Raw genomic sequence first — 22,984 nt, 5'->3', positions numbered from 1 at the left:
TTTTGGCATAGTCGTGTTAGGGACGAATGTCTCCAATGCGAATTTTCTTTTTTTTTCTTTTTTTCCGACCAGTACCGGGACACCGCTTCATCTACGTCTCCATCATCTTAAACTGGCGGCAAAAAAATGAAATACGAAAAACAAGAGACAATGTGACCGTCTGCAGCCGACACGCGTGTAGGTTTTTTTCGCCGATGTCGTCTGACTCGGTGAGTGAAGGCTATGCATTAATGTCTAGGACTATATGTATGTGTTTGTAGTCTTGTTAGATGCCGTTGCCACATATTGCACTTGAATGACGCTCCGACTCGCTCTCCCTCTGTAAGGAGGAAAGATGAAGTCAGCAGTCTGTGAGCAGTGACCCATGATATTGAAATCATGACATCCCTACCAGGGTCAGAAAGAGCTGATCTCAGATCTGACCAATCGGGTTTAAGGCGCAAAACAATATGTCCTTTGCTCCTTTAAAAGCTCGGAGAAATCATCTGGAACTCTGCACTCATCTTTAACTCGAGTTTAAACTCACATTCATAATTCAGAAATTCAATCTCCCACAGTCTCCGTTCGTTTTCTTCACTCCGTTGCCATCCGTTGATATTCACATCAGGAGGCTTTTCGTCTGAAGTTTCAGGTCAGATGAAGCGATGATGGAGCAAAGTGTTGATATCCAAGTCCAAAAAAAAACAGAGAAATTTCAAAAGGACATGCTATGTTTCACTCATGTCCAAGTTGACTTAAATGTCCTCTTCCAACTTCCCGGGCGATGACACTCTGCAGAATCTAAGTCCGCTGTGTTTTTTTTTTTTTTTTTTTTAACTTCTCAGTCTGAACGTACGTCCATCTGTGAAAGTTCATTTTTCCCTCCTCAGTCTTCTTCTGTCTCTTTCAGTCAACACTTGAGTTTAAAGAATTTTTTTTTTTTAGACAATATTCGCCAATGCCTAAAAAAAAAACTAAATACACACACTGACATGCAGACCGTCGGAAACATTAACACACGAAAACTGGATTTGAAGTGATCATATTCATTAGTAAGTCCAGGAGGGAGCTGACAGCCATAGTATGCACAAAGAGACTGGTGGACCGAGCAGAAGACCAAAACAACAACGCCAAAAAAGTGAGGAGTCTGATGCGGCTGAAGGACGGGAGCGCTTGCGCCGATCTCAGCGAGAGGGAGGTCGGGTGGAGTCGGTCAGGGGCGTCTCAGACCCTCCAGAGCAAAAGGTGGTTGGTACTGTCGTCACGTCCGACTGTTTCACTGCTATTGGTCAGTCTGAAGTCCTCATAGCCATCGCCGCCGGAAATGACTAGGTGGTTGTTTTTTGGAGGGATGTGGGCCGAGGCCCGGCGGCGTGCGGAGTCACGTCGTTGGAGGCTCCCGTCAACCGTGCCGCTGGTCTGAGAATGATTGACTGGAAAACAGAAGAGGGTCAAGGGGAAGCGCAAGCGATGATGCGACTTTAGTTTGTAAAAAAAAAACTCTTTGAAATAATTGACTTGCAAACAACAACAACAACAAAAAAAGAGTTTCAGCCTTCGCGCGTGTGTACGTCACCGACATGCATGAAAGCAGGTTGTTATTTGTCTGAGAAAAGCAGTAACAAAAAACCTGTAGAGTCCATTGATGACGGAGGGAAGTCCACGTCAAACCCTTCCGGTAGTTCGATTGATGTAAGGAACCGAACGTGGCCCGTGTGCCCGTGAGCAGAGCCCATTGGCAGCAGGGCAGATTTCAGCATCCCAGCCCCGGTACCTAAGCTCACCGCTGGGATTGCCAACGTAAGGACCACCCCTGTACAAGAACACGATAGCTTAGCAGAAGCTTTCTATTTGAATCCAAAGTATAATGATCAGCGAGAAAAATCACCGTGCACCATTTTAAAATCGATTTTCTTGTAGCTCTGTTTGCATGCGAATGTGCTTCTAGGACATTTCCAGCCCTTTAAAAATTGCTGCCCTTATCGGATTTAATAATAAAGCAGGTTAATGATCAGTTAATGTACTTCAAATTTTGTCAGACTAGAACATGCGTGCTTACCTGCACTGGTGCCGATCCACAGCAGATCCTTACAGGCCAGCAGGGCTGTGATTCTCAGGCAGGCAGCCTTGTGTTGTCTGATGATCGCATCTGCACCTGCATCGAGCAGGAAGCACAGGATGGAGGGTTGAAGTCGGAGGAATAAAGACAAGCGTGTTCAGACGGTGGAAAGAGGGCTTAAGAAGGTCAAGTTTTAAAAAAAACTGAGGAACGCCCAGAGGACACGGTCTCCTAAATTCGGTTAAATGAAGAAACATTTAGAGAAATAAACTGCAGGCATGCGATGGATATGTATGTCTGAGCGCTCAACCCGTGTGCATGTGTTCCCCGTGTGTGCTTTACCTGCGAGCATCTTGTGCACAGCAGGCGCCACGTCCACCTCTGTCAGGCTCTCCCAGGTCTGAGCGTGATACAGTTTGACCTGCGCACTGCCCTGCAACGCCAACCACACACCCTGACCGTACACCACCATGCACGTCACACACCGACTGCTGTCCGTGCCCACTTGGAAGCAGTGCTGTGAGGGGAGGGGGGGGGGGGGGGAGACGGAGGTGAGTATCGTTCCGCTTCAGTACTCCTGCTTGTCAGTCTGTCAACCTCGACTATTTTTCTAGCTGTGAAGTCTGCGATCCAGATCACCTTCACAGCTGATCTCCCCCCTCCCCCTCCCCCTCTAAATATGCCCGTCCACCTACCTCTTGTACCAGAGTGGTTGTGTTGATAATAAGGACTCTGTTCTGTGAGCCGCACCACAGCTTTCCTCCAACGGGAACCATTTTGGTGACCGGACTATTGGGTGTGCCCAGAACCAACGTCTGAGAGGACTGAGGGTCCCAGAAACTACCTGCAGATTTAAGATAGACAACAAGAAAAAGTGGGGTGAAAAGAAAAAAAAAAAGAGACCAATATTATTACTAAAATGGTTTTCATGTAACCAAGCACTTTTCACATTAAAATTCACAGTGTCTGATCCTCAACATGGGTTTTGTCTTTGGGTGTGTGGAAAATAAAGTGTGCTTCAATGATACGTGATACGGTGGTCACTGCTTCATCTACAAACTCCCAGTGTGTGCAGACTTCAAATGACTTCAACTTCAGACAGCGATCGCATAATTATGCAAGGTAAGAAAACCAAAAGCACCGATGCATCTAATTCATTCCTACAATCATGTCCACAGTTCAGCGTACCTGCTTCTCTCTGATAAACAATCACCTCTCCATTTGCTAAGGACACAAACACTTTATTGTCCAAATACCTGAAGTGAGAAAAAAGAAAGAAACATTAGGAGGGACAGTAAAAGCAGCATTTATATGAAATCAAATACGAAGTCGCGTCTGATTCATACCTTTAACGTCTAATAATAAAACATAAATTCCTATATTGTTTGTTCTTAAAGACCCAGCAGCAGACAAAAATGCAGACTCACAGAATACAGAGGATGGAAGCCGAGTGTTGCATCTTCATGCTGTTTTTACGGTTGCGGATGTTGTCTGAGGACTGGTACACATGGATGCTGAGAGAGACACAGAAGAAATTAGGTGATGAAAACCAGCACATCAGCAAGCCAGGGAGTAATTACAGTGTGGGGCTGGAAAAAAAAAAAAAAAAAAGGGCTCTTTTGGCTTCACATGACATTTGAGAGATCAAACCACTTCCAAAACCCAGTAACTTGTGTGTGTGTTGGTGGTGTACACACCATCCATCCTCTGTGCCCAGCCACACAGAGCTCTGGTAGGCCTCCGGGTCAATACTGAGCAGATCCTCCAGACTCGCCCGGGTGAAGGACCCCCGAGAGGATCGGCGCATGGCGCGGCCATCCATGGGGCTCTCTGTGTGGGCACGGCTTCCTCCACCAACCCCTAACAGCCCCTGAGCACCGTAGGTGCTAGCCACTGGGAACTCCTGCTCCTCCTCACTGCTGGTGGTCTCAGTAGCCATGTCCTTGGAGCCGGGACCCTCGTCATCTTCGTGGGGGGAGGCGGGGAGGGGGGAATGAAAGAGAGATTCAGGTACTGGTAAAGACAGTGAGGGTGTAATCGTCCGTGTGGTTTTTACTCACTGCCGTAGCTGGATGATATGGTGGAGTGACTGGCCTGACTCTGCAGAGTGGAAGAGGGACTGGGTGAATCTTCGTCATCTGTGTCATCGCTGTCAAATGGAACGAGCTCCGCCCCCGGACCTGGAAACAAACGATCCTCTGGTCAGCCACCAGAAAATCGGGGACAAATTGATGCAGATACTTTTCCAAAGCTATGTTTGTACAGCAGCAACTAACCTGTTGGCTGCTCCGTCAGCTCGAGAGATGAATGAGAGATGGATATATGGAGCTGCTGCTGGGGGTGACCAGGTGCTCCGGAGGTGGGGGCGGGGGCAGGCTCTGATCCACGCTCCCTGAGAGGTCGAGGGTTATTGGTTAATAACTTGTAAATTATGAAATAAATAAATTCATGAACAGGGTCAATCACCTGGTACCGTGATGGGACAGAGCCAGCTTTAAGGAAATATGTTTCTGCTGACAGGTCATTTAAGTCCGTTTTTGATGTCTATTCCCTCATATGAAGCTCAAACAGTATTTGCCAAGGAAACCGCTTCAACTTCATCATCTCAAACTACTGCTGTACAATGACGTCTTAAAGTTTTACATACAACACATTCAGGTGCTGTGTGTGTGTGTGTGTGTGTGTGTGTGTGTGTGTGTGTGTGTGTGTGTGTGTGTGTGTGTGTGTGTGTGTGTGTGTGTGTGTGTGTGTGTGTGTGTGTGTGTGTGTGTGTGTGTGTGCGCGCGCGCGCGCGCACTGACCTTCCCTTGAGTCCTGGTACTGCAGCAATACATATGATCCTCGCTGAGCAGACGGCGATGCAGGCCTCCACTGTGGGCTCATCTTTGATGTTCAACAGACAAACCTGGAGAGGCAACGTCAAAGTCGCATCAGTCAAACCAATATAATGTCCTGGCTCCTAAATGGTGGAATGAGCTCCCCAACGACATCAGGACAGCGGAAACTCTGCACATCTTCCGCCGCAAACTAAAAAACACACCTCTTCCAAATTTACCTTGAACAGGAGAACTTTAGTAGCGCTTAAAATGGCACTTACTGATAGCACTTTGTAGTTTGGCTTTCTTGAAGAAATTGTATTTTCTTGATTCCTGTTGTTCTGGGTCGTGTACCCTCATGGTTGAAATGCACTTATCGTAAGTCGCTTTGGATAAAAGCGTCAGCTAAATGTAATTTAATATAATCTTTTTTTTTCTTTCTCCGCCGGAGAACACCGATACAATATTTTCTCACCTGTCCCACGTATCCGTCGCTGTTACACACCCACACTTCACAGCCGCTGTCGGGACAGCTGTGGCTGGGAGAGGCACACGAAAACTGGAGACAAACAAAAACACATGGGGGGGGTCACTTTTTTTTTTTTGTACGTGCAACAATTATGTGAACATTATACAGTAGATATGTTCTGTCGCTCTCACCTGCATTCCACTGCGTGTCTTCATAATAGGAATGGCCTTCAGAAACTCTGGATCCCACTGGTCTTTATTCATAGCTAAACAACATGACATGAATAATTACTAACGTAAAGTAAGCAGCTGCGGGTCTGTTAAATTCTAGTTAGAATCATGAATGCTAAAAAAAAAAAGATTGTGCAATACATTTTTGTCTGAGAAAAGCTAGCCACAAATATTAAATGAAACTATCTCGTCCACATGCTTCAACCCGCGACTTTTTCTACTGCCCTGTTAGCAAGTTAGTAGGCAGAAAAAAAACCACAAAAAAAACAGGTTTCATTATAAAGCTTCTCCACTAACCGAGCTTTTTCTTGGCGTCCTCAAAGGCCTGTTCAAAGCTGGAGCGAGTGTCAGGCGAGGTGAACTCGAAGATAAAGCTGCTCTCAGCGGAGGCCGTGGTGAACTCCAGCTTTGTGGGCAGGAAGGTCATGCTGAAGGCCAGAGACTGTTTCTCTGACAGCTCCCTGTGCACTGACACCATCAGATCCTTTATTACCTCGTCTAGGGACTGAAAGAGATGAAAGAAAAAAAAAAGAAGACGATTTAAAAAGACTCTTTTGGTAGCTTCAGTTAAAAACACATTGCAAAAAGTCAAAAAGTCAAAAAAAAAAAAAAGACAGGGTGAGTTATGAAATGCTTTAGACAGTTTTTTTTTTTTAAGCTCGTCTTTGTAAAGACCACGAAATGTATCGCTTGATAGAGGAGAAAAACAAGACATATCAATGTCTAATATAAAAAACTTGACTAAAGACAAGGAGATAGGTAAAGGTAGAGGAAGGAGGGTTAAAACATAAAAGCGACAGTGACACGTCTTTGTAATGGTATTTGCTCCACAGCACCTGATGTGGGAAGCTGAGGGTCTCAGACAGTTTGCTGATCTGTCCGAGTGAGCTGACATCCTCGTCTAATCGGCTGATCATCTTCTGGATGCTCTCCTTGTTTGTTGCCTGAGAGGAGCCTGAGGCATCGAAGAATAAACCGTCAGAGAATTTCACACAGCAGTTTCCTAAAAAGCTATTTCCATTTTTCATCTGAAAGGTTAAAAATCTTGAAAGTGAGCAATTTATTATTTAATGTTTACACCGACGAACGAGCAAACAGTGAAGTGAAGTTGGTCTCTCAAATTTGATCTGATTATTACTTCTCCCGGTGGTGGACTAATTGGATTGATTAAAGTTTCATACAGAAATTTGATATGCAGGACAAGAAAAAATGGCATATTATATTACTTGTATTTCCTTATGTGCAGTGAACTATTAATTCATTAAAAGTCTGAACTTTTGCACCATGGACCCGTATTTATTTTTATTTATACTACATTGTATTTATATATATTGCAGTTAAGCGTCATTGTGGTTGTTGACTGTTTTATTGTTTTTATCGTTACATATTTATACTTTTCTTGTTTTATCTTTGTATTTTGCACAGCGTGGGACTGTGAGAAACAGTATTTCCATCTCTCTGTATGTCTTGTACGTGTGGTGGATTGACAATCCAGTTGACTTTGACTAAAGAAAGTAGAAATGAAAACACTGCAGTTTCCCATCGGAGCCTTACTTTTCACCACCTCCACGTCCTCTAGAGGAAGTTTCCACAGGAACTTGTATTTACTGGAGGTATCGATCATACTTGCAGCTGAGTATCTGAGAGTGAAACAGCAACATGGGAAGGAAAACAGAGGAGGATGGTAAATATGAAGACCGACACTTCCTGTTGTCCAACACCAGGGTGCAGTGTGGTTTAGAAAGTGTGCTCAGCGTGTGCATGCGTGTTACATACAGGCTCATGGAGCTGCGTCTTAATGAGCCAGACTTCCTCTTGAGAGTGGTGCAGATGATCAGATCACTAAAGAGGAAGAGAGAGCGGTCTTTCTTTCCGCCCACCGTCTTCTACAGAGACAGAGAGAGCAGGGGAGCAGATAACATCAGAACGTCAACATCATAATTCAAGTTTTAATATAGTATTAGCCAAAGTTCAACTTTATCAATTAGTAGAAGTAAAAGAACATAGTTTAGTTCGTTTATAATACGGCTTGCTTAATTCAATTGTTTTACTTATTTTCGACAGCATGGCAACAATTCAGGAAAGTAAGTGAGCACAAGCATTTGTCATTGTTCAGAAAGCATTTCTTACCGCCTCCATGACCATTTCCTGTCTCAAGAACTTCCTCTGAGGATTCAGAATCTGACACAAACACACAGAGAAATGATCACTTCACATCGTAGAAGAATAACTGTAAACGGCTGTCGTCTCTCTATTTAGGATGTAATCAAATGGCTTAATAAAGAAGCATAATCAGTGGAAAACAAAGCTACAATTGGCTGACAGGTTGTTGTTTTTTCTGCCACAGTAGTACTACATAAGTAATCAGCAAAACTAAACAAATATCAGCTTTAAACAGAACTATCTTCACAAATTTACTTGCATTTTTGTATTTCTTATATGTCAAATTATGCTCGAATAAGCGCTGATCAGATTCTTTTTATTGTTCCTGTTCTGCCTCAGGATGTTGGTAAAACAATAAAATAGCCTTTTATGTTTTGGGCTCCTTCGATTGGAATAATTTATCTGTAAATATTTGCTCCCCGTCATCATTTTGCTCTTTTTTTTCTTTTTTTTTTTCCATTTGTGGAGTGTTTGTTTGGACTTGAAAACAAGACGATATATCTCAGGGACTTTATCCAAATTACAAAATAATTTGAATCTCATAAATAAATATCTCACATGTTCGACTCCCTCTATGTGCGCCTCAATCTCTTGGATAACCCTGGTTTCCCTCTCCGCCTCCTCAGCAGAGCGACGTCCCTTATTGATCCTTTCCGCCAGCCGCTTGATGTCCCTCTGGGCGTCCAGTAAGAGCGGGTGGTCGGGGTGATCCTCTGAAGTGTGCTTGAGCAGGTCCTACGAACAAAAAACACAGTAATAAATATCTGCCTTTAAAAAAAAAAAAAAAAAAACGCTTTTTGTCACTGAACGTTGAAGAACTCTACGTACAGTATGTAGAAAATACTTAAGTTATATTTTGAAATAAGTCACCTTAACCAGCAGCTCGTATCGAGGAATCCGCTGCACCGGCTTTATCATCAGATCGCCCAGAGCCTGTTTCTCTTTGTTCTCACGCATGTTTTGCTGTTGGATTCAGGGAAGGAGGATAATGGAGAAACAAATATAAGACAGACCCCTCCTACCCCCACCCCACCCCAACAAAGAAGACTCCGAAATCAAGTCAACGCTGAACTTCACACCTCCACCACTAGATGGTGCAGTGTTTCCACGGTGAACAGCCTCCCCGAGGTAAAAGCTGGAGTCTGTGGGCTGAGTGCAGGAGGAGGAGGAGGACATGGTTGGAGGTGCCTGATTACGTTTCTGCAAGTGAACTTTTGTCTGTGCAGCCAACCTGTACAGATTATTTCTAATGGTGCACCGCAGTATCAAGAGCGTAAACGCAGTATCAAGAGCGTAAACGCCGATCGACCGAATTCAACTGGACATATTCCTTAAACATCCGCAACTTTTGGAAGTCTAGTCGTCCTGCTGACTTGCCTTAAAGAGACGGTTTGTAACAGAGCGAGACAGACAAAACAAAATGTATGCACCGAAACATAAAATTCACCAGTGGTGAGCATTGTGAACAATTTTTTAAATCATCCAGCTGTATCATTAACTTAATATAGTTTGATTAAGAGATGAAACTATCAGCAGAATAAGATGATTTTGATCCAGATGTTGTCAGGTTTCAGCCTGTGTGTTTCATTTTAGTGACAAATAGACGCATTCAGGTAAAAATCACTTGGTTTTCTCCAGAAACACTCATTTCACTAAGAGTCCTGAAGTTCTGTTATCGCAGGGCAAGAACTATCAAGCGTGTCCTTTCAAAGACAAAAACACAAACATTACCGGGATGCAGCGATGATGTGCGTGTCAGAGGAGGCGTTCAGGCTCAAACAGCTGGTTGAAGAAGGAAAGGTTTCTGCGGTGGCCTCCGATTTTTCCAAACAAATACAAATTATAAGAGCAGCTGCTCAGTCCGACTCTCACCTCCAGAAACTTGTGAAACGCTGGCTTGGCCTCCTTGGCGATCCTCACGGCATCTTTGGCGTTGAGAAAGTTGTCGATGTACGCCGAGTACATATTAGCGAGAGTCTCTTTGGAGAACTGGAGAAAAGAAGAAGAAATAAACGTGTTCACTTTTATGTGACAACAGCTTCTTCAAAGTTAATCCGATGGCCTCCATGTTTGTTTGAAGCGAAATCAAACGATCCGGGTGGAAATTGGTGCATTTTGTTAAGTATTGATTTTTGACAGTTGTATCCGATATATCGCCTCCGGTTTAAACCACAACCCTGTCACTGATATAAAAAAAAAAAAAAAAAAAAAAAAAATGATTGTATGAAAGTAATTTTCTTTTGATGTTTGATTAACATCTTGAGGAAAGCAGAAAACCCGATAGGCTGGTGAGAGAATCTCAGTTTACAGGGTTTTTTTTAACAGAAAACTAAACAGAAAGAGTTTTGACATTTTTTTTTTTTAATTGTTAGTTGTTTATCAATCGTATCACGTGAAGATTTACTGCTTTTCTGTGGTTGACATGTTAAATTGAAATCTCAAATGAACTCTCACAAAATAAGGCAGATTGTGATTTTGTTCTTTTGTTTTCTATTTTAAACAGGTATTTATTACATTTGCGCAAGAAACATGAAAAAAAAGATAATTCTACTTTCCTTTTACATTTTCGAAAGACTAAACAATGAATTCATTCATTAAAAAAAAGAGACTATATTGTCGGATCATACAAGGTGAAAATAACATTTTCATTCAATATAAGATATAACAAGCATCTCATGTTGGAAAACATCAGATTACAGGATGAATAGTTCACCGATAGATTGTAACATTTGGTTAAATAATGAGGAAAAACTACTATGAATGAGATCCAACAGCTGCAGCAACAACAACAAAAAGGAGCTACAAAAGAGACGTTGGTGTTTGTGGGTCTCAATTCAGTTTTCCATCAGAAAAGAATAGCGTTTGTCCTTCTTTTTATCTTTCTCTGGGTCAAACAGATGAATCACACCGACCTGCTTTCACAAACAAGAGGGGCAGACGTCTGTGTCAAAGAATAAAAGAAAGTGGTAGAGACGCAAACAAAGAGACACCAAGGGCACAGCGTCTCATTTAACGTCCCAGAGTATCCGGCTCGCTGCCCTCGCCTCGTCCTCACTATTTTTCCCCATCATCCGTCTCTGAGAGTCCTCTCCTGTCTCGGCTCTCCCTCCTTCTCAGTGTTCGAGGGACAGGAAGAGGACTGAGGAATAATGTGAGGATTGGTCACAGCAGACGGTAGAAATGGCAGAAAGAGAGAGAGATTAACTTAAATGGAGGCGTAGACCTTTCCAACCATCAAGCAGAGGATTGTACGGAGCAGAGAGGCCCAAACAGAGAGGAGATAACTGAAGTGTCTCGTTTTATGTTGTACTTATTAACCCGCTGATGTTTGCTATGTTAATAATGGTTTACAAAAGGTTTGTTTTTATGTGTAAGTATATGTTTCTAGAGTTACATTTCAGTGTTTGGGTCTTTAAACGTGAAGCTTTTAGGAATGAGTCTTTTACCCCATTTTTAAAAGGTTTGCTTAAGAATATTGTTTTTTGGTTGGTAATGTCTACATTTATGTTTTTATTTAACTTTTATTTTTTACTTAATAGGAGGATTTATTTCCTTCTTTTCTTCAGTGTTTGCTGATTAAGGCTTGAAGCTCTCCAAGTTCTGGGATTTTGTGGATTGACCAAATGAACTTTGAACTTTTACTATCAGTCTTTGTCAAGATAAATATCGCTGGATGGTTGTGTGAACGCCTCCCAACAATAGAAATGAGGGTCCAAAAGTCTGATACCTTTCATTTCAAAGATATATGAGAAAATGACTAATAAACTAATCAAATACAAATTCTTTCATCTATTTTAATCGCATTTCAAAAGTGATCAATCCAAATTTAGAAATGTTTTTAAAGTCTGGAGAAGAGACTTAAAACTGAGATCGTCCATCACAAACAATACTCCAAACTACTCTGAGTAGCAACTTTGGTTAGAGACTCGAGGTACGAATTCAAGGAAGCAATAAATGTAAATGGATAATACATTCTTTATATTCAAGTATACTTATAGACCTGAAAAACAGATGTATCTATGGACGGATATATCTGTCAGTCTTAAAACTATGTCACAACAGACTATTAATTGAGAGAGATTTAGTGCAGTGTATCAAAGATATCTGCAGCTAATAAAGGGACCGGCCGCATGTAACACAAATCAAACACAAAAGATACAATCTGCAGCTTCAAACGGTGACAACAGAGCAACAAAAAAAAACTCTGCCCCGTGTGAGGCTCGAACTCACGACCTTCAGATTATGAGACTGACGCGCTGCCTACTGCGCCAACGAGGCCTGAAGGAAATCAAGCTGCTGCGGCTTTAAGAGCTGCAGCGAGACACAAAGAGCTGCGGAAAGGGAGGGGGAGGTTCAGGCTGAGAGTGGGAGGGAGGTTCAGGCTGAGAGGGGAGGGAGGTTCAGGCTGAGAGGGGGCTGCAACTGCTCCAACTCAACAGGAAAACCCAGCTCCTCTCACATTTCCACCACAGACTACATCCAACTATGTTCTATGTCTTTATGCCATTCATTCTTTTCAACCTGTAAATCAAAATCCACCTGAAGCAACAAATATCAGCAGAATGAATTCGGTAATTTTGGAACGTAGTCAGTCAGTCAGACTGCTTTATCTACAGTTTCTGCTTTGTCTAGAGAGCTTGTGAAACACTTTCATTCAAACTGATTGTGTCAAAATAAAAACCAAAGCCTGTGGCCACATCACTTCGTGACCGACTAAGGAAACTGAAGAGACCGACATCTGAGTTCTTCCAATAATGAATTTCTGCCTGTGTTTGTTCAGAGTGTGAGAAAACTCTGCCAGCCTGGATGGAAGTCCTTTACTCAAAGACCAAAACATGACATTTAGCCCGACACTGAAGCTCTTCAGCACTGTTTTGTATTTTTAACGTTTAGGTTCAGAGCCACCCCTGGGTCATGGGAAACTTTGAATAGGTCAACAAGCGGCCACTGGAAAAGCAAAATATTAAGCTACTGTTGCCAACTATAGACCAACTTTCCATAAAACAAGCTTCTCCGCATTTTGTTTTTTAACGTTGCTGCTGTCTGGAAGAGGAAGTGTCCTTTGGTCATTGGTTGTTTATCAGTATTGTATTAATTCTAACTTAAGGATATAGTACCATACCTCATAGTGTTATAATCATAATTTTAGGACCAGTCTTATTGTTTTCAAGGCTGTTGAGAGGGAGGCAGAGAAGCAAAGGGATTACTGCTTGTTGGCAGAGGTTAAAGATCTCACGCTCTCAGCCTACATTCAACGGACAGAAGCTAACCATGCTAACATGTGCAGAATACATCCTGAATGTTTGAGGCCAATCTGGGTCTGAAATCTGTTAACAATACACAGAACAGTGACTGCAAACCAGCTGTTTGGTCTTTCAAATGCCAGAAAAGTGGGAGGAGGGAGGGGGAATGTCAGTGGAGGACTTAAGAAACAAGAAAATATTTACATTAAAGAAAGTGGAATCAGAGAATTTTACTATTTTTTCATTAAAGAACGGCAAAACAATTTTCTGGCCATCAACTAGTTGCATATTTGACAAATAGTTGCGGCTCTAGAATCGACCAAAACTGCTGTTTCACATATGTTACTTGTAGAGAATATTAACAGTGTAAATGTAAAAAAAAAAAAAAAAGGTTGGACATGCAGCGAAGGTCCCCAAGAACAAATAAAGCTGCCAACTACAGTTTTCATTCCTACAACCAGGACACCACCCAGCATGTTAGTTTTAACATAACTGAACAACAGTCATTTCTGAATAGACACCCTTTACATTTGATTTTCAAAGAATTGAAAGCAAGATATGTGCTGAGTGGGACATATTACGGTGGAAATATATACTAACTAATGCAGATGCTGCTTTTAAAAACATTCCCTTTGGAGATTTCTCCATTGTAACTTCTTGTTCGTGTCATAACTTCGACCAGCAAAAATCTAGTGACAGGGAGTCGGCTGATGAATTGGTAAAAAGAAAACTCTTCAGTCTTCGTGTGACTTAGTCGACAGCACCTGAACAGCTCCTCTAATCTGACGTCCGAGAGATCAAAAAGAAGAAGATTTTTTTAAAGGCTGATATTAAAAAGCTGTTATTTACTCAGCTGACCTTTCACAGAGGTTTTTCAAAATGGTGGTTGCTGGTGGTGCATGTGTTTCACCAATCACCCCACACTTGGGTCCCTCAAGGCGTCTCCCTGTGCTGGGAGAGTACCCACTCTAAAGTAGGAACCTTTTAAAAAGTACTATCTTCATTAGTTCTTGCACTGTGGACACACACACACACAAAGAGGGTACTTCTTCCACCACTCGGAGCTACGACGATGTTCCTCCGTTCCTGTCGATATCCGTTAAGTACCTGCGCACTCTTAATTTATCGTCATCTCCACTTACTGATTGGATGAGGAGGTGTCCAACAGTTTGCCTGTCGTGCCATTGGCCGACGCAGCCGGCGACCTGCTCCAGGAAGTGCTCGTGGTGCTCCAGGATCTCTGGGATCTGGTAGAACATCTCGTCCACCAGCAGAGGGTCGACTATTGAGCCACTGTCCGGCTGTTTGAGAGGACGCATGTAGCCCTGAGGGGACAGAAAGTTAACGACTCATTACAAATCATGAAATACGCAGGACGGAGGCGAAACGTGTCGGCTTATTTGAGGATGTCCAGCAATTTTGGGCAAATAATTTTGGAGAACATTAAATTCATAATTCTGACAATCATGGAGTATTTTTTTAAAGAAATTACGTGACCTCAGTGTGAAACTTTAGTTGTGCGTTATCAGGGGATGAGATGGTAACAGTTATTACAAAGGAAACTCATGGAGGATCATGACACGCAGTTAAAAGCTCATGAATCATAAATAAAGCTGCATTAGCAGGGTCTCAGTCACTAACGTGAGTGTATGTTAAGTCTTTATAAGAAGGAGGTAGAAGCAGCTGGTGCTGTGCTTTCTGGGAAATGAGTAAAGGGCGACTGTTCCCTTTTTTTCCCACCACCGCTCCTCCTGCACGACGGGGCTTCAAAGACGTTGCTATTATTGGAAAATGGCTTTCAATATTCCGCGTCCGCACACAACAACAACGTTTCTCTTTCTGCAGATTTCCCCCGGAGAGCTGACAGTGACCCCACAACACGACGGGCTTGTTGCGCACACAGCGGCTTGTGTTCAGCGTCGGCGCGTTCTGCACACAAACCTGACAGACAAGCTGCGATGGCAAGTCATTATTCTGCGTGCGCGCCCGAGTCACGGCAGCAAACTGTGCTGCTACTGGAATCTGAGGGGTTTTATAATATGTTTTAAATAGGAAAGCAAGAAATGCAGACAAACAAAAGATGTATTATTCGTCGGACTTATTTTTAAGCTTTGCTTTTCATGAAATACGGGTTACGTTAACCTGTTTGTTCATTAAACAATTATGAAACCATGAGGAAAGTTGAGTGGGGAAATGTCTGTTTGCTTGTCCCTCCAACGACTGAAACGCGACTCAAAGCCACACGCAGAGGACGTCACAATTCAAAAAAGCTCTGGAAATACTCGTTTAATCTTTAACATGTCTGTATTTCTATGTTTAATAACGTAAAATCAAATTATAAAAAAAATAAATAAATAAATTTGGGCATATAATTTATGACCTTTAGTTTTCTTTCAATCTTGAGTAGATTTAGCAGTTGGGCTCTCAACAGTGTCACAAGAAGCCTGACTCAGACATGCACTAACTCATGGAGACACGGATACGGTGATCCATTAAAACTCTACAGAAATTTGGAAATTCGATTTACTCTGAAATGGACTCCGACGGATGTGACCCAAGGCTCAAGAATCTGTGAAGTCTAGTTAGCCGCTCACTGCCCGACTTCATGACACATTTGACGGCTAATTCAATCTGCTCGTTAAATCATTTGAATTGAGGAAAGTTGGGACAAACAGAGACTTGAGGTAGTTTTAACAGCACTGATTCAGCTTGAATTTCCTTCAAGTTAAACTTCCTTCAACTATTTTTCTTGGATGCGAGTTACATAAGAACTCTGTGACTGCCTGAAATGACCAACTTTATCTCTCAGAAAAGTGCTGAGCTGTAATGGAGACTCCACATTTTCTAAAGCTGGACACGCATACAGTGCAGTAATGAGCTGTGAAGATTAGTTGGAAAACGGGCCTGTGAGACTGGCGAGACTTTCCAACATGACCTGGCATTAACTGCGCACGAACATCTATGGCTGCTCGTTTGTGAAAGTGTTGTGCAGCTGTTTTCCTCCAGAGACTGTCGGATCAGGGCGGTGAGGAAGTGAGTGGAAGATGTGTGGTCACTATGTAGGTCAGCTCAGCCTCCTGCTGCACTCTGTCATGCATCCGATGATGTATCTTTAAGATGGATTCGGTACCATTTCCTGTAGACCCACTTCACGTCTGATATTAATCTACGTTTAACTATTTTGTACAACTGAAATTAGGATGCGTCTCTGGTGCACGTTAAAACTTTTTAAAATGTTTCTTTTACCATAATTCTGACAGGTTTCTTATAATTTATGCTGGGACTTTTTACATTTCCCCCGTGGGCAAATTGTATGTATATATATATATATATATATATATATATATATATATATGTTCATTTAATTTTCCTTTTGTGGCCAAGTCCATTTCTGCTCTGCTGTTATTACACCTTGAAATTATCATAACTGCAAGAATAGAATGTTGGAAAAAAAACAAACAATAAAAAAAGGATATCTAGAATATGAGACAGGAAGAGGGAAATTACCAATATGGTAACCTGCCGGTCGCTGAATATAACAGATGGACTTCATTTACACTTTTCCACCACAGAGCTTTACAATGTGCCCCTTCTTCACCCACACACAGCTGCCATGTAAAGTGGTGGCTTCATAATCAGAAGCTACTTTCTTTGTCGGCAGTGTGCAGTTGGTGTATCACAACTTTTTTTTTAACTAATTTTTTTTTGCATTTTGCCATTATATGACAAGTAGAGACAGTCAGGAAATATGGGTAAACTGAGCACACGAATGACGTAGTGTCAGGGTCCGTCCAGCCGGGAATCGAACCCACAACTCACTGTTTGTGAAGTGCACGCTAATCCCTCGGCTGTCACGTCGACCCTTACCGGATCGGTTTTTTTGTTTGTTTGTTTTTTTTACTAAAGACAGCTTCCTGCTGACTCTGCGCCTTAAAATGAAAACGAGCTGGGAGACACACAAATATATATCAATCTTAACATTACCGTATTCCAACAGATACTAACCTCGTCCCTCTTCGGCGGGTGCTAAAATCTTTAAACAATTCACTTTGTGCAGTCATTTATACATTTGCCGATTTAGCTCCGTTTCGCGCGACAGGAAGTAAAGCAAGCGCCTTTCAAAATAAAAGCATCTAAAATGAAAACAGGAAAGACTGCAAACTTGTATAGTACAAAATAAAACCGCAATATAACTTTAACAAGGCTCTCCTAAGATAAAGGTAAGACATGAATTACGTTATTTCCAGGTGGTAATGCACCTGTTCTACCCTGTATTTGACTGTATTTGTAGAAATCACTGGATCTGCTTTGCCTTTTGTTTTAATGAGATGGAGAACATCGACTATTTTCAGTGCAATTGTAGGCCTATCTGCCTTTATCACAACAAGAGAGGAGACAGAAAATTGATGCACAGTAGAAAGAAATTCTGACAGTGAGTGGCTATTTCCACAGATTGCTTATAGTTTATGTTTCTCAGATGCATTTACATGTGGTGTTTTCAGATTGAATTCTAATCTGCCTAAAACACAGTCCAGCTCATATTAACTCTTTATGTCAGCGTTTTGCAACTTTTTGCACATAAGAGCCCCAAAAAAAAAAAAAAAGGCCCATGAGTCCCAAAAAAAAACCCTGAGTCAGATTTAAACTTTGGACAGCGCTACTATAACGCAGCATCAGCTGAACCCCATCCTTCAAGGATCTGCATCTTCACAGCAGTCACCGTGGTAACACTTACTTTCCCCTTGTCGTCATGGGAACACAGCCCAGGATTATTCACTTTGTGGCCACACATACACAGGCAGAGGCAAAGTCGGTGTGCATGAGGGATGTGCGCGCACCGATATAAACACGTGCACATTTCACAAAAATGCACACGTAAACACACTGTTCGCCACACAGTGAACGGTGACAGGTTATACAACAGGCTGATGACAGGTAGCAAAAGTGATGTGTGGTATTTTTGTGCGTGTGTGCAAATGTGTGAGAGAGGGATGCAGCCAAGATGTGTGGTAAAGGGTTACTTAGCTATTAGAATGCAGATACACTAGGTGTAGGATATAGAAATGTGTGTGTGTGTGTGTGTGTGTGTGTGTGTGTGTGTGTGTGTGTGTGTGTGTGTGTGTGTGTGTGTGTGTGTGTGTGTGTGTGTGTGTGTGTGTGTGTGTGTGTGTGTGTGTGTGTGTGTGTGTGTGTGTGTGTGGGAGGGGGAGATAATGCTGATGACAGTGAGATGCGACGGGGTTATCAGATTATCCAGGCAGGAGGAATGACAATAAGTGCATTACATAACACCTTTGTTACCTACATTTGTTATTCATGTCCTCAGCAATCTGTGATTCCAAGATGGCGGTTCGCTTTTGTGTGTTGCGTGCGTGTTCGTCTGCCACAAACTGACTGCTCAACAAGTCAGTGCGAGTCTGTCAGGCTACACAGCTCATTTATAAGGCATAATATGTACAACAGATTGTATGCGTTACCTGAATGAGTGTGCGGAGTGACTCGACGTATGACTGCTCTGTGTCCAGGAGGGTCATCATCACATGCTTCCTCATGTCCTGTGAAGACAGACGAACAAGAAGAAAAAAAAGGTGGTCAATCGCTGCATTTAAACTCATCGTTCTCAGACACTCACACCTAACGCTGCTGTATGTCACACATCTTTACAGCTTAGGACACAACAATGGACACGCCTTCGGAGGCATAACTCCTCAAAACACTGACATCCAGATACACACATTTTCTGCTGTAATTTAATGCTGTAGAATTATTGTGTTTTTGTGTTTTGTGTCCATCTGCCGAGGGGTTGCAGATGCAAAATTAGCTGAATGTGTTTTTCTCGTGAGCGATCAATGGGGTTTTATTTGGAAATGGTACTGACAAATAACTATAATTACCAAAGTAATAAACTAAAATTGGTCACATAAAAAGAGAATGTATCGAATATATAATTTAAAAATATGAATGACTCTTATATAGACACAAACAATTAACATTTCCTAAAACACTGTGACCTTGAAAAACCATCCATCCATCCATCCATCATCTATACCCAGGCCTATCCCAGCAGACTTTGGGTGCAGGCGAGGTTCACCCTGGACAAGTCGCTGGTCCATCACAGGACCTTGATTTATATACTGTAAGCGCTTTAAAATAAAAAAAATTTAAATGCACACAACTGAGGCAAAGTGTTTAAGATGCATACCATATAACTGCAACAGCGCTGCTTCTGGCCACATAGCTACATGTCATCAAACCCATATTTTTCTCATCCTATGCTTTCTGTATGTATCTATCACTGTAAACAAGATCTGTTAAGGTGAAAATGTTTGAGAAAAAAAACAAGAGCAAGAACAAGAACAAGCATTTGGGATTTTTGTTCCCCTTTGGATGAAGCTGCAAAAAGGAAAAAAGAAGATCCTCCACTGAAATGTGTAAAAATGCTTCATAGTAACAAGACAGAAAGACAGAAATGGCCCAAATTTAATCTGAAGAAAGAACTACGCATTTACACCTGCACCCTTTATGAGAAAGAAACGCATAAATAACAGAAATACACTGAGTCCTGAGACCTTGTTTTTAAACACATCCACACAAAAAGCACATTTAAAGCCTCCTTAAAAAGCAGAAACAACTTCTCTGGTTCCCGTTTAGTTCCCTGCATCATAGTTCCTGACCCACTAAAAGTCCTGTCTCTAAAGATAGTTCTTACAGATGGCCTGTGAGCTATCAGGGCCAGACCTGCTGTACTGAATGTTGCAAAGCCATAAAACCCACTTTTTAAAAGTGCAACAACATGGGTAGAAAAAATAAACAAGGAAGTTATATTAATATTTTAACAGGGGATGGAAATATCTTTTGATGTTGACATTTTGGCAGCAGACTGCCAGCAGTCTGTACAGTCAAACATTATGAGACAGTGGAATAGAGCTAGCAAGAGAAAGTATGGATATTTGTGTATGGTCATTTCTTCATTGCTAATGCATACTAAAGTGAGAAAAAAAAAACAGCAAGTTTTTTTGCACTTTTTGTGTGCGATTTTGTAGATGGGCTTCTCGCCGTTCTGGCATTTTAAATCTCCCCTTTCTACTTCTTCATTCAACATTAGTCAGACATGACTGAAATACAACGATCACAAACATCATAATCACTGCTGTTGTGTCGTTGTATGCCTGGCTTGCTTCACAAATCCCAGGGTTGATTTATGATCCATTATTTGCCTAATTTCCATAATCTTCTTTTAGTTCATGAGGGTTTAAGTTCTGGGAAATATTTGATTGCCATTTTACCTCTCAAAAGGTCATCGGGTTGTGTTATTAATAATATCATACAGGAGGCAAACACGGACAGGACATTCACGGCTAACACACAGAGGGACCTGATTAGAGGTCACTGAGGCCAGGAAGTCCACACAACCACAGCATGACTCAGCGGTTCACCCTCACAATGGCTCGTGATCTATAGACGAAAGTGGATGAACGGCTCCAACACGGTGGACAAAAACCCAAAACGCCCAGGACAAGAAGGAAACCGGCAGAATGAATGTGAAAGAGATCAAAGGTTTGCAAGAAGCTCTACAACAAATGGATCAATTTAGTTCATACTATATTTATGTTTATCTGTATCATGGTATATGTCTGAACTGTGAGATGAATCTAACTCAATGGGTTGCTTGTTAAATTTAAACAAAGGAGGTCAGCAGCTTAGTATCATCCAGCTTTTCTCACACAATTTAGTAAAGACGTTGGAAAAGTGCTACAAAAGGTGCAATCTATCACTTTCTCCTGGTTACTGTGTGATAGGAGTCTGTCTTATTACTTGTGACATACTGTGTGTGTGTGTGTGTGTGTGTGTGTGTGTGTGTGTGTGTGTGTGTGTGTGTGTGTGTGTGTGTGTGTGTGTGTGTGTGTGTGTGTGTGTGTGTGTGTGTGTGTGTGTGTGTGTGTGTGTGACAGACAGACAGAGGTGGGAGAATAACAAGAGGAGTTTTAGGATCATGGAACGATATCGTGGACGTATTATCTCAGTGGCCGAAGGGGAGATTCCCAAAATATTCTGGTACTAAATGTGACTGAAAAAAATACCACAGGCAAAAACGCTAAAACACACACACACACACACACACACACACACACACACACACACACACACACACACACACACACACACACACACACACACACACACACACACACACACAAGGCAGAAAAATACAGAAGATAATTTGTTTCCCCCTCATGCTCCGTGCCGCCAGCACCAGTGTGCCCTATAAATAACGATAACAATAACTTCCCAGAAAGGCCATGTTTAGCATTTGGCATCTGAAGAGATCCCAGGGGGGAAGCGGGGTACCACTGGAGGGTGAGAGGTGGTGTGTGGATGGAAGAATGTGTATCACTGTGAATGTGCAAGACAATGATTGTGAATGAAAGACGGGCCCTCTGAAATGACATGGGTAAGACTTATCATGTTTGTCAAATAAGCTTTCTTATAATCAGCACAATTGCTCCTTCAACGAGTCAAAAACTCTGTCCAAACCTACTCATCCTTGACAAACACAAACACAATGGAGTGGAGGGAAGAACTACAGGACAAAACAAGGCTAAAGAGGGTTGCTCACAATAACATAGTAATCCACATTTCTATTCTCTAATTACCGTGTGAGTAGGGACCTGTTCAAAATACTTTGTGGTTGGGTCGTCTCTTATAGCAACAGAATCTGTTGACTCTAACTGATTTTGCAACTTTTACTTTGAAAATCCATTAATGATTTCAATTTCTTGGGGAAAAAAATTTACTGATAAAAATGACATTTAAAATGTCCCATTGATCTTTAATTTAAAATATATATATATAATTTTATTGTTTCCATTTGTATGCATCTTGACATCTTATTTTGGGGTTGCTTTTATCAGTTTTGATGTGGTAAATTCCTGAAGTGTTTGAAATTTGGCTCCCATTTTGTTGCGGCTTGTTGTTTTATATCGTTAATTTGATATTGGTTAAATTAAATGTTGCAAAACAATAAACCATACCCATCATCCTCTATAAACTGCTAGTTTTGCCCAACTAACTGTTGTAAGAGAAAAGCTTCAAGCATTTGACATTTGAGAAGCTGAAACCAGCCAAAAAGTTGAATTTAATTATCAAAATTGTTGTCACTTAATCAGCTGACTGACTGTTTTAACACAAGCAGTTAATTTACCGACAGCATAAAACATAAAATATATTTTTTAACATAAACATCGCTCGACACTATCACGGTCAAAAGAAGAGCAGTTGAATTGAAAGACGCTCATGTACATCGAGGAGTAATAACGTGCATGTACTGCATTATAACTACTGTTGTACTATTCCAAAGGCCAAATATAAAAAGTTGAAACATCCCATTTAACATTTAATCCTTGTGTCTTCTGACAGCTTAGAAACAGTTTTTATTCCAGCTGCAGGAATTATGTCGTGTGCACCACATTAAGCAAAAGCTGGAGTCCCCGGCAGCTGCAGCGATAGATGCTGTTTCTCTCACTATTTCCTGACACTAAGCTGCATACACACACAATGTGGACTCAACACAAGAACACAGCTGCCTCTGCTTGAATGTCTCATACAAATTAAAGCTCATTTGCAATGATCAAATTAACAAATGCAGATCCACTCTCTCTTCCTCATGACTGCTTAATTAGAATCAGTGTTTGTCTGCTTGGACTTCAGAGTAGGTAAATAAACGTGCGTGTTCACGTGTGCCGCTGTTGAAGTGATGGCAGTCTAACGAGAGCTGTGTGTGTGTGTGTGGGGGGCGCGGGGGGGGGGGGGAGCGAGGTAAAAGAAGAAGGGAACTTCCCTGAAGACAGGAATGTTCCTCTGTTAGGTGCTGGTCGTCTTTATTAGATTACACATACACACATCAGAACATGGTGAAATAATGCCAGGAATGCATTTCATTTTGCTAGCCGGGTTACCATAGAAACCCCCAGTTGAGAGGCTGAATGGTCGCAAGACAGTCGAGTTTCACAGCAAAGCCGACGGCG

General features: G+C 41.9%; 1 protein-coding gene and 1 non-coding gene across 2 annotated transcripts in view; both read right to left on the bottom strand.

Moving 5' to 3' along the window:
• Positions 1-22,984, bottom strand: part of LOC138615550 (rho guanine nucleotide exchange factor 17-like) — a 66,719-nt gene continuing 43,735 nt past the window's right edge. Inside the window, 23 exon segments of the mRNA XM_069689235.1 lie at positions 1-1,412; positions 1,610-1,792; positions 2,039-2,134; positions 2,381-2,555; positions 2,734-2,882; positions 3,227-3,294; positions 3,466-3,552; positions 3,736-4,003; positions 4,099-4,218; positions 4,315-4,430; positions 4,840-4,943; positions 5,330-5,413; positions 5,515-5,588; positions 5,851-6,058; positions 6,390-6,508; positions 7,108-7,193; positions 7,330-7,439; positions 7,684-7,734; positions 8,275-8,451; positions 8,587-8,679; positions 9,589-9,705; positions 14,102-14,284; positions 18,437-18,514. Of these exon segments, the coding sequence (XP_069545336.1) occupies positions 1,204-1,412; positions 1,610-1,792; positions 2,039-2,134; positions 2,381-2,555; positions 2,734-2,882; positions 3,227-3,294; positions 3,466-3,552; positions 3,736-4,003; positions 4,099-4,218; positions 4,315-4,430; positions 4,840-4,943; positions 5,330-5,413; positions 5,515-5,588; positions 5,851-6,058; positions 6,390-6,508; positions 7,108-7,193; positions 7,330-7,439; positions 7,684-7,734; positions 8,275-8,451; positions 8,587-8,679; positions 9,589-9,705; positions 14,102-14,284; positions 18,437-18,514 (2,955 nt within the window). The 3' untranslated portion in view covers positions 1-1,203.
• On the bottom strand, positions 11,922-11,994 carry trnam-cau (transfer RNA methionine (anticodon CAU)). Its single transcript has one exon. It is a non-coding gene; the product is annotated as a tRNA-Met (tRNA).

This window comes from Brachyistius frenatus, unplaced genomic scaffold (assembly GCF_029030835.1).
Source record: "Brachyistius frenatus isolate BFR_SWC_R1_liver_20210118 unplaced genomic scaffold, ASM2903083v1 Contig_1, whole genome shotgun sequence".
NCBI lineage: Eukaryota > Metazoa > Chordata > Actinopteri > Embiotocidae > Brachyistius > Brachyistius frenatus.
Note: the sequence above shows the minus strand (reverse complement) of the source record. Positions and strands in the feature narration are given on the sequence as shown.